The sequence below is a fragment of the Chiloscyllium punctatum genome, chromosome 8 (assembly GCF_047496795.1).
Source record: "Chiloscyllium punctatum isolate Juve2018m chromosome 8, sChiPun1.3, whole genome shotgun sequence".
NCBI classification, from domain to species: domain Eukaryota; kingdom Metazoa; phylum Chordata; class Chondrichthyes; order Orectolobiformes; family Hemiscylliidae; genus Chiloscyllium; species Chiloscyllium punctatum.
The window spans coordinates 128271739-128284068 of record NC_092746.1 but is presented as its reverse complement, the minus strand read 5'-3'; the positions used below and the strand labels follow the sequence as shown (position 1 = coordinate 128284068).

At 48.7% G+C, this 12330-nt stretch overlaps 1 protein-coding gene across 1 annotated transcript in view; it reads right to left on the bottom strand.

Annotated features, from left to right (window-relative positions):
• Positions 1-12330, bottom strand: part of LOC140480295 (maestro heat-like repeat-containing protein family member 1) — a 94762-nt gene that overhangs the window by 2303 nt on the left and 80129 nt on the right. The window contains 4 exon segments of the mRNA XM_072574999.1: positions 2565-2630; positions 3190-3292; positions 7821-7955; positions 8793-8948. Coding sequence (XP_072431100.1) covers positions 2565-2630; positions 3190-3292; positions 7821-7955; positions 8793-8948 — 460 coding nt within the window.

Here is a 12330-nt window from a genome sequence, read left to right as displayed (position 1 = left end):
TCAGATTATTAAACCAATAATCTCCCTTTTGTTTTCCACACCACCTCTTGCTTTCTACCTTACCCCCTCCCACTTATCTCTCAGCCCCAATGCAGAAGCCACATTCCTGAAGAAGGGCATATGCCCGAAACATCGATTCTCCTGCTCCCTGGATGCTGCCTGACCTGCTGCACTTTTCCAGCAACACATTTTCAGCTCTGATCTCCAGCATCTGCAGTCCTCACTTTTTCCCTTCATAACGAAAAGATTGGAATACAAGAAAAAGAGATGTCTTGTTGCAGTTAGTACAGGGCCTTGGTGAGACCACATGCAGAGTACTGTCTGCCATATTGATTGTCTTATCGGAGGAAGGATGTCCTGCTGTGGTGAGGATACAATGAAGGTTTACCAAATTGATTCCAAAGATGGCAGATCTGACATACAGGAGAGGTTGAATTAGTTAGGATTATATTTGCTGGAGTTCAGAAGAATTGGGGGATGGGGTTTTTAGAAACATATGAAATCTCAAACAAACATTCTAACCGGGCTAATCCAGATGGATGTTCCGGATGACGGGAGCCCAGAACCAAGGCCACAGTCTTAAGAATGCAGGGCAGATCATTTAAGACAGAGATGAGACATTTCTTCACCCAGGGAGTAGAGAGTCGCAGGAATTCACCACCACAGAGAGCAGTTAAGGTCAAAACACAGTGATTTCAAGGAGGAGTTGCATTTAGCATGGGGGGTTAAAGGGGTCAAAGATATGAGTGAAAAGCAGAAGAGGCTATTGAGTTGAATGATCAGTCATGACCCTAAGAATGGGAGAGCAGACTCAGGCAGCCAGGTAGGAACATAAGAACAGGAGTAGGCCAATCAGTCCCTCAAAGTCTGTTCTGCTTTTCAATGGGACCACAGCTGATCACCAATCTAATTTCATTTACCTGCCTTGGGATCAGGTCTCTCAAATAACAAAGTTATTACGATTTAAAATTAACCAATCTAGTTTGTGGAAGAGAATTCCAAACATCTACCACCCTGTGTGTGTAGAAGTTCTTGCTATTGTCTCTCCTAAAAGGTCTGGCCAAATTTTAAGACCAAGTTCCTAGTTCTAAATTCCCTGTCTTCTCCTGTTAATATCTTTCAACCAAATCAGCCCTTAACCTTCTAAATTTGACAGAAACCGGCCCTAATTTGTAAAATCTCTCCTCATAATGACCTTTGAAGTCCAAGTATCATTCTTGTAAATCTACTGTGTACTCCAAGGCCAATATGTCCTTCCTAAGATAAGCTGTCCAGGTCTGATCTCAGTATTCCAAGTGAGGTCTAAACAGGGTTTTGTATAACTACAGCATAACCTCTGCATCCTTATACTCCACTATGGTCTACTCCTGCTTCAATTTCTACATTTCAAACACATTGCTGTGGGCCTGGAGGCATACACGAGCCAGATCAGGTAATGGTGGCAGATTTCCTCCCTTATTGAAAATCACTTTTTACACTCCATGGACCGACAGTTGTCGCAATCACCATCACTGACCTGAGCTTTACCATCTACATTCAGAAAGGAATGAAATTCCACCAGCTGCCACCATGGGATTTAAACCTTTGGCTCAGACCATTCGGCTGGGTTCTTGGATTACTAGCCCCGTGACACTGCCATTACACCAAAGACAGAAAAGTTGTTTGTTTTTGTTCTGTGGTAGGGTAAGCGTGTCAACTCTTTGATGTGCACAATGTGTTTGACGCTGGGCCAGAGGTTAGCCACAGCAACAAGCCTCAACTCAGGGCTTGGAGGAGGATAGTGCGGGGACAGTAACACAGTCATATCCAGAGGCAGGAGTCAAAATGACAAAACGGTAGAAGGGCGAGGGTGCTGAAACAGGGGAAAAGCTGTTGGGGCAGGGGGCATTGAGATAGAGATGGAAGGCAGATTACCCAGTGTGGGGGCAGGAGCAGGTCGACAGAGGCGGTGCAGATAGAAATTGGGATAAGGGAGCGGGTGCGAATTTTGAAACATGAAGAGTTAACAGTTTGAAAGCAGCCGGTGTACAATAATGTTATTTTTTCAGTAGTTTGTTTTTATTATGAATTTGAGAAAACTTTAAATCCAGCTCCTGGGAGAGTTTCTGTATGAACTTTGATTTATCACACAAACCTGGTCTCTGAACTCATCCCGACCACAGCTCTCACATCCCGACTGTGTTGTAAATCAGCTCAACGTTGTCCCCTCCCTCGACTTCCCTTGGAACCCTTTCAATTAGTTCATTGACTGCAGTAAACTGAGGCAGCTTAATCACAGGATTGACTCCATCAGCAGAGGCACTCGGTTCCATTCCTGCTCCCAGCTGAACAGCTGCTTTCACTTAATGTCTCAAGTGTTGCAGCAACTTTACACTAACTGAGACATCTCCCCTGCACCATATAAACACCCATCCACAACACCCTTAAATACCCACCCAAGGGGGTATCCAAGGGACAGCCAGAGAGGCACCTCCACGTCAACTGAAGGTGCGGCCTGAGAATGACGAGTGTACGTAAACAACATAACAAAGGGAGTGAGGGAGCTACCAGTGAACTTCACTCACCTGTGCACACATGCTCCAGAGAAATGGACCGAAGCTCATCCTGTGACAGATTGCCCAGGAGAAACCCTAGAGAAAAACATAAACATTAAACCTCTCCATTCAACAGAATTCTCTTACCTGGAAAAGAGCACTAAAACATTCTGCCTAATTAACGACAATTAATCTGTGCACTTTCACTCAATCTACTTATTATGCACCCCTACCCAACTTCCCAATTAGATTCTACCCTATAACTCACTTTCGGCTATGTTACTCTATATATGAACTCACCCCCAAACATATTCTACTCTGTAACTCACTGCTTGTAACTGTTAATTTATGTGTAATTCCCCCCATCGCCTCAAACCAGAACCCCTCAATTGATTCCAGTCTGTAACTCACTCCCGGGTATCTGCTATCCAAACCTCTTAATTAGCCCCTGCTGCTCAATCATACGCAAGGGGCTCTACAGCTACTACTGCTGCTGGCAGGTGGGTCTAGATTGGGTTGGGATATCTGGTCGGCATGGACGGGTTGGACTGAAGGGTCTGTTTCCGTGCTGTACCTCTCTATGACTATGACTCTACTGTTTCACTTGTGCCTGAGCTCCTGTCCCAGCCCTTTCTGCTCGGGAGGTTTGGTTTACCTGTAAACATGACAGCATTTCCCCGAATCTCAGGCCACACACTCTTGAAGAAGGAGACATTGCCCATTATGTAAAAGTTGACCTTCTCCGGAAAATCACTAATCTGAAGAGGAGCAAAAACAAGAGAGCTGGTTCCCATTCATCATCGATACTAACATCACTAATGTTAGCCTATAGCACCCAGCTAAATTCAACACTGACCTGTGTTCAAACAAGCAATCAATCTGGGTTCTAACTCATGGGGGCGGGGGCGGGGGCGGGGCGGGTGCGCGGAATTGAGGAAGTGCAGCAAGGTTTGTATCTGAATGTAGATCTCCCAATGTGTTTGGCCAGGTTAAGGAAAATGGTTCATTTGATGCTAGCACAGGGCATTTTGCAAGAATATCACTTCATGCAGCACACCAACATTTATATCACGAGAAGAATATGGATTGTTTCACCTGCAAAATGAAGAGCAATGGCGAGAAGATCCCTTGTGCAGGCTATCAGCCTGCGGGATTGAGGGATTCAGTGGGGAGGTGTTTATATTTAAAACAAAATGGGAGTGTGTTACAGATTGGCATGTAATGAGGGGTTCAGATGGTGGAGGGTTGGTTTATAAATGGAACAGATAACGAGGAATGAGTTACAGACTGGAATCTAATCAAGGGCTTCAGGGTGGGAAGGTGGGGATTTATAGATAAAATAAGATTTTTGCAAGGTTTGCTCGCTGAGCTATAGGTTTGGGGATATCCAGATGTTTCATGACCTGGCTAGGTAACATCATCAGTGGCGACCTCCAAGTGAAGTGAAGCTGTTGTCTCCTGCTTTCTATTTTATATCTTTCTCCTGGATGGGGTTCCTGGGGTTTGTGGTGATATCATTTCCTATTCGTTTTCTGAGGGGTTGATAGATGGTATCTAGATCTATGTGTTTGTTTATGGCATTGTGGTCGGAGTGCCAGGCCTCTAGGAATTCTCTGGCATGTCTTTGCTTAGCCTGTCCCAGGATAGATGTGTTGTCCCCGTCAAAATGGTTTTTTTCATCCGTGTGTAGGGCTATGAGGAAGAGAGGGTTGTGTCTTTTTGTGGCTAGCTGGTGTTTGTGTATCCTGGTGGCTAACTTGCTTCCTGTTTGTCCTACGTAGTGTTTGTGGCAGTCCTTGTATGGAATTTTGTAGATGACGTTGGTTTTGTCCATGGATTGTACTGGGTCTTCTGGGGTTGTTAGAAAACAGAGGAGAACCACCTATACAACGTATTCAAGAAGAACGGATACTCAAAAAAAAATACAGTGCACAGGTTCCGCAAGAACAAACCACGACAAGCAGACCAAACACAGCCAGAAACCCTAACCACCTTACCATACAAAGAAGTTTCAGAAATGACAGCCAGACTACTAAGACCCTTCGGAATCCCAGTAGCACACAAACCCACCAACACTCTCAAACAAAAACTAACAAACTTAAAAGACCCAGTACAACCCATGGACAAAACCAACGTCATCTACAAAATTCCATGCAAGGACTGCCACAAACACTACGTAGGACAAACAGGAAGAAAGTTAGCCACCAGGATACACGAACAGAAAGCAGGAGACAACAGCTTCGCTTCACTTGGTGGTTGCCACTGATGATGTTACCTCGTCAGGTAATTAAACGTCTGGATATCCCCAAACCTACAGCTCAGTGAGCAAACCTACACCCCATTAAATAAGATACCTAGGACTGAGTTACAGCTGGACTATAATCTACAAGCTAACCAATCAGCACTCTCCTCTCATGTATACAACCAAATGCTGATTTTGTGGTGGAACTGCAGGGAGATTGCTGGAAATTATAGGTCAGTGAGCCATTCGTCAGTGGCAGGGAAATTATTGGGGGCAATTCTGAAGGACAATTTTGAAGAATGGATTTATTAGTCATCATCAGCATGGTTTTCTGCAGGGAGGGCTTGGTTCACAAACTTTATTGAGTCTTTGAGGAAGTGACAATGACAATTTAGATTACTTACAGTGTGGAAACAGGCCCTTCGGCCCAACAAGTCCACACCGCCCCGCCAAAGCGCAACCCACCCATACCCCTAACTGAACACTACGGGCAATTTAGCATGGCCAATTCACCTGACCTGCACATCTTTGGACTGTGGGAGGAAACCGGAGCACCCGGAGGAAACCCACGCAGACACGGGGAGAATGTGCAAACTCCACACAGTCAGTCGCCTGAGGCAGGAATTGAACCCAGGTCTCTGGTGCTGTGAGGCAGCAGTGCTAACCACTGTGCCACCGTGCCGCCCTTGATGAGGGTAGGGCAGTGGATGTTGTCCAAATGGACTTTACTAAAGCATATGACAAGAGCCCTCATGGTAGGTTGGTCAAAATCTCATGAGGGTTAGCTAATTGGATAAAAAATTGGCTTGGTCACAGAAGACAGAGGGTAGCTGAGGGAAGGATGTTTCTCGAACTGGAAAATTGTGACCAGTGGTGTTATAGTCAGATAGCACAGAAACAGACCCTTTGGTCCAACCAGTCCATGCCAAACATAATCCCAAACTAAACTAGCCCTACCTACCTGCTCCTGGCCCGTATCCCTCCAAACCTTTCCTATTCATGTACTTATCCAAATGTCTTTTAAACCTTGTAATTGTACCCACATCCACCACTTCCTCAGGAAATACATTCCACACAAAAAAATCTGCCCCTCATATCTTTAAAGCTCTCTCCTCTCACTGTTTGAGTCCCCTCGTCTTGAAATCTCCCATCCTAGGGAAAGGACAACTACCATTAATCTATGCCCCTCATAGAAAAGTACAGCACAGATGTTGTGCCGAGACTTAATCCTAATGTAAAATATAGTAACCTAACCTACACACCCCTCGACTCACTGCTCTCCATGTGCATGTCCAGCAGTCGCTTAAAAGTCGTTTTACAAACTTTCATAAGGTCACCTCTCAACCTCCTACGCTCCAGTTAAAAACGTCCCACCTGTCCAGCTCAAAACCTTCCATACCCAACAACATCCTGGTAAATCTCTTCAGCTTAATAATACCTTTCATATAACTGGGTGACCAGAACTGATCACAGTATTCCAGAAGAGGCCTCACCAACGTCCTGTACAACCTCAACATGACGTCCCAACGTCTATACTCAAAGGATAAGCATGAGCAAGCCTTTATAACCACCCTGTCTAATGTGACGCAAACTTCAAAGAGTTATGTACCCGTTACCCCTAGGTCCCTCTGTTCTACAACACTGCCCTACAGTGTGCAAATCCTACCCTGACTTGTTGTATCAAAATGCAATACCTCACATATATTCAGATTGAACTCCATTTGCCATTTATCAGCCCACTGACCCATTTGATCAAGATCCCTGGAAAATCTTCTTGACAGTCTACTACGCCACCAATGTTGGTGTCATCTGCAAGCTTATTAACAATACCACCTATCTCCTCATCCAAATCTTTCATATAAATAATAAACATTAGAGGACCCAGAACGAATCCCTGTGGAACACTGCTGGTCACAGGCCTCCAGTCCAAAAAACAACCCTCCACCATTTCTCAGTCTCCTGCTGTTAAGCCAATTATGTATCCAATTGGCATGTGACCTAACTTTACTAATTAGTCTACCATACGGAACCTTGTCAAAGGCTTTACTAGTGTCCAAGATACAGTGTCGGGATCACTGTAGTTCAAAATTGAAATAAATGTTTGTAATGAAAATGTCGGTTGTCTAATTAGTAAGTTTGCAGATGATTTGAAAATTGGTGGCGTTGTGGATAGTGAGGAAGATCGCAAAGATTACAGCTGGCAGATAGAGTTTAATTTGGAAAAGTGTAAGGTAATGCATTTTGGGAGGTCAACTGCAAGATGAAAACATACAGTAAAGGGCAGGATCCTGAGGTACAAGTCCATAACTCCCTGAAAGCAGCCAAACAAGGGCATAAACTGGTAAAGGTATAATGCCATGCTTGCCTTCATCGGTTGGGGCACTGAGTAGAACAGTTGGCAAGAGATGTTGCAGCTGGATAACACTTTGGTCAGGCTATATATGGAGCAGTGTGTGCAGCTCTGGTCCCCATACCATAGGAAGGATGTGGAAGCTTTGGAGAGGGTGTGGAAGAGGTTTACCAGGATGCTGCCTGGATTGGAGTGTGTTAGCCAAATGGAGAGGTTGGACAGACTGTATTCGCTAGAGCATCAGAGGCTGAGGGAGCAACCTGACAGGAGTATATAAAGCTGAGGGAGGCAAGTTTTAAAGGAGATTTATGAGGCAAGTTTTTTATTTGACAGTGGGTGTTGCTGCCAGGGAGGATGGCAGAAGCAAAGTTTAAGAGGCATTTAGATAGACACACGAACAGGCAGGGAACAGAGGGGAATGGACCACATGCAGACAGGTGGGATAGGTTAGAACAGCATCATGGTGGGCCGAAGGGCCTGTTACTGTAACATTCTACAAAAAAGCTTTTTGTCAAACAAAAACTCACTCTGTATGACCATAAGACTATTCATTTTTAAAATCGGAGATTGATAGATCTGTGTGTGTGTGTGTCAGGTATCTCAGGATTTAGGAGGAAAGACAGGATTGGGAGTTAAATGTGGGATAGGCTTTAGTGGGAGAACAGCCTCCTCGCGATCTGCATGGAACACTCACAATGTGTTTCACCAGGTCATTGATGAATTCTCCGTAGTGTAGGTTCGCTTCCTCCAGGAGGTGTTTCTGCAACATCACACTGACACTTTCTGAACCCAATAAAGGCCCCACTAATCGCAAAGTAAACTTACAGGCCTACAGAGAGAGGAACAAACAAACCTGCTCATTACAGATTACCAAAAGGTCCAAATTAAATTACTTGTTTACATAAAGTAACCATATTACATAGAGAAAAGCCCCCTCCACTGTCCCCCCCATCAAACCCTCCCAGGACAGGGACAGCACGGGGTCAGAGACAGAGTAAAGCTCTCACTACACTGTCCCCATCAAACAGGGACAGGGTCAGAGACAGAGTAAAGCTCCCACTATACTGTCCCCATCGGACAGGGACAAAGTAAAGCTTCCTCTACACTGTTCCCCAACAAACTCTCCCAGGACAGGGACAGCACGGGGTTAGATACAGAGTAAAGCTCCCTCTATACTATCCCCATCAGACAGGGATAGGGACAGAGTAAAGCTCCCTCTACACTGGCCCCCCATCAAACCCTCCCAGGACAGGGACAGCACGGGGTCAGAGACAGAGTAAATCTCTCACTACACTGTCCCCATTGGACAGGGACAGGGTTAGATACAGAGTAAAGCCCCCTCTACACTGTCCCCCCATCAAACCCTCCCAGGACAGGGACAGCACGGGGTCAGAGTAAAGCTCCCTCTACACTGTCCAGCCTCACTGTTAAACAGAGTGTTCTCTCTCTCTCTCTCTCTGTTGTGATCTGATACACTCCCTCCCAAAGGAGAGCCCAGCACATTCTCATTGCTGTGAACTCAGTCTGTTACATTCTGAGTAACCCGGGCTGTGCCCAGCTCAGACACGTAACCCCAGGACAGCACTGGGAGAAACGGTCCCAGAGTGAAGGGTGTGACCCCCTGGGTGTTTGCCCAGCTAGCCCCCTACCCCCTCAGACACAGTACCTTCACCACCTCCTCACTGCTGTCGTTCAGATGCAGCAACAGGCTGACCAGACTCGAATGAATTTGTTCCACAAAGTCAGCTTTTGATTGTCCATCTCCAAACCGTGACAGCTTCCCGAAAACTGTGAAAGCTGCAGCCCGCACAGCGTCCTTATCCTGGAGGGGAAACAGCACCTCTGTGAAACCTCCAGGAGCTGATGGTGGGAATCCCAGACTCTGGAAACCCCCCCCTTTGGGGCATCTGAAAAGGCAACACTCTTTCACCCCAAATGGTCATAGGGAGGGGCTGAACAGGCTGGGGCTGTTTTCCCTGGAGCGTCAGAGGCTGAGGGGTGACCTTATAGAGGTTTACAAAATCATGAGGGGCATGGATAGGGTAAATAGACAAGGTCTTTTCCCTGGGGTCGGGGAGTCCAGAACTAGAGGGCATAGGTTTAGGGTGAGAGGGGAAAGTTATAAAAGAGACCTGAGGGGCAACTTTTTCACACAGAGGGTGGTACGTGTATGGAATGAGCTGCCAGAGGAAGTGGTGGAGGCTGGTACAACATTTAAGAGGCATTTGGATGGGTATATGAATAGGAAGGGTTTGGAGGGATATGGGCCGGGTGCTGGCAGGTGGGACTAGATTAGTTTAGGATATCTGGGCCAGCATGGATGAGTTGGGCCAAAGGGTCTGTTTCTGTGCTGTACATCTCTCTGACTCTATCACAGATATGCAGCAACAAGAGCACTCAGGCACTCTGGGATTTCGTCCTGGAACACGGAATGAGTTGTCTTCAGAAGGGAAGCAGACTGGGATACAAGATGATGTTGGTTCTCGATTAACCCAGTCAAACCTCTCCCCAACTCCTGTTTTCCACAATGACCTGGCCCTAACGAGCTGGTGAAGACCAGCCAAGTGGTTTCTCCACACACAGAGTACTGGAGAAAGTTACAAAGCATGAAGATTTTCATTTGTAAATGACATTGAAACTCACCGTAATCTAAAACAATGGGGAAAGGTAGCTGGTTTATTGGATGCTTAATCCTGGAATGTGATCCACACAGGATGGGAGTAGTAACTGGGCGTAGCAAAGCCCTGTTTAAACCTAGTCAGGAGGAAGCTAGACTAGTTTCCAGATTCTGGATTAGTGGTGCTGGAAGAGCACAGCAGTTCAGGCAGCATCCAAGGAGCTTCGAAATCGACGTTTCGGACAAAAGCCTTTGATCAGGAATAAAGGCAGTGAGCCTGAAGTGTGTGGGGGTGGGGGTGTGGTGTGGGTGTGGGTGTGGGGTGGGTGTGTGTGGGGGGGGGGGGTGTGTGTGGGGGGGGGGGGGTGTGTGGGGTGTGTGTGGGGGGGGGGGTGTGTGGGGGGGGGGTGTGTGTGGGGGGGGGGGTGTGTGTGGGGGGGGGGGGGTGTGTGTGTGGGGGGGGGGTGTGTGTGTGTGGGGGGGGGGGTGTGTGTGGGGGGGTGGGTGTGGGGTGGGTGTGTGTGGGGGGGGGGTGTGTGTGTGGGGGGGGGGGGTGTGTGTGGGGGGGGGGGTGTGTGTGGGGGGGGGGGTGTGTGTGGGGGGGGGGGTGTGTGTGTGGGGGGGGGGTGTGTGTGTGGGGGGGGGTGTGTGTGGGGGGGTGGGTGTGTGGGGGGGGGGGTGTGTGTGGGGGGGGGGGTGTGTGGGGGGGGGTGTGTGTGTGGGGGGGTGTGTGTGTGGGGGGGGGTGTGTGTGTGGGGGGGGTGGGTGTGGTGTGGGGGGGTGGTGTGGGGGTTGGGAAGTAGCATAGAGTACAATGGGTGAGTGGGGTGTGGGGATGAAGGTGATAGGTCAGTGAGGAGGGTGGAGTGGATAGGTGGAAAAGAAGATAGGCAGGTAGGACAAGTCCGGACAAGTCATGGGGACAGTTACTGAGCTGGAAGTTTAGAACAAGGGTGAGGTGGGGGAAGGGGAAATGAGGAAACTGTTGAAGTCCACATTGATGCCCTGGGGTTGAAGTGTTCCGAGGCTGAAGATGAGGCGTTCTTCCTCCAGGCGTCTGGTGGTGAGGGAGCGGCGGTGAAGGAGGCCCAGGAGCTCCATGTCCTCGGCAGTGTGGGAGGGGGAGTTGAAATGTTGGGCCACGGGGCGGTGTGGTTGATTGTGCGGATGTCCCGGAGATGTTCCCTAAAGCGCTCTGCTAGGAGGCGCCCAGTCTCCCCAATGTAGAGGAGACCGCATCGGGAGCAATGGATACAATAAATGATATTAGTGGATGTGCAATTAAACTTTGATGGATGTGGAAGGCTCCTTTAGGGCCTTGGATAGAGGTGAGGGAGGAGGTGTGGGCACAGGTTTTACAGTTCCTGCGGTGGCAGGGGAAAGTGCCAGGATTGGAGGGTGGGTCGTAGGGGGGTGTGGACCTGACCAGGTAGTCACGGAGGGAACGGTCTTTGCGGAAGGCGGAAAGGGGTGGGGAGGGAAATATATCCCTGGTAGTGGGTCTTTTTGCAGGCGGCAGAAATGTCGGCGGATGATTTGGATTATGCGAAGGTTGGTAGGGTGGAAGGTGAGCACCAGGGGCGTTCTGTCCTTGTTACGGTTGGAGGGGTGGGGTCTGAGGGCGGAGGTGCGGGATGTGGACGAGATGCGTTGGAGGGCATCTTTAACCACATGGGAAGGGAAATTGCGGTCTCTAAAGAAGGAGGCCATCTGGTGTGTTCTGCGGTGGAACTGGTTCTCCTGGGAGTAGATACGGCGGAGGCGGAGGAATTGGGAATACGGGATGGCATTTTTGCAAGAGATAGGGTGGGAAGAGGTGTAATCCAGGTAGCTGTGGGAGTCGGTGGGTTTGTAAAAAATGTCAGTGTCAAGTCGGTTATCATTAATGGAGATGGAGAGGTCCAGGAAGGGGAGGGAGGTGTCAGAGATAGTCCAGGTAAATTTAAGGTCAGGGTGGAATGTGTTGGTGAAGTTGATGAATTGCTCAACCTCTTCACAGGAGCACGAGGTGGCGCCGATGCAGTCATCAATGTAGCGGAGGAAGAGGTGGGGAGTGGTGCCGGTGTAATTACGGAAGATCAACTGTTCTACGTAGCCAACAAAGAGACAGGCATAGCTGGGGCCCATACGTGTGCCCATGGCTACCCCTTTGGTCTGGAGGAAGTGGGAGGATTCAAAGGAGAAATTGTTAAGAGTGAGGACCAGTTCGGCCAAATGAATTAGTGTTGGTGGAAGGGTACTGTTGGGGATGTCTGGAGAGGAAAAAACGGAGGGCTTGGAGGCTCTGGTCATGGCGGATGGAGGTGTAGAGGGATTGGATATCCATGGTGAAGATGAGGGATTGGCGGCCGGGGAAACAGAAGTCTTTGAGGATGCTTACCCCCCGAGACAGGCATTACTACTCCCTCCCCACCCCGCCCCACGCACCAACCCAACGCCACTCACCCCACCCAACACAACGCCATCCACCCAACCCCGCCCAACGCAACACCCCCCCCCCACGCACTGACCCCCGACCCCCCGCACCGCCCCCCTCCCCCACCCCGCCCCGCCCCACGCACCGCACCCCCCTCCCCCCATGCACCAC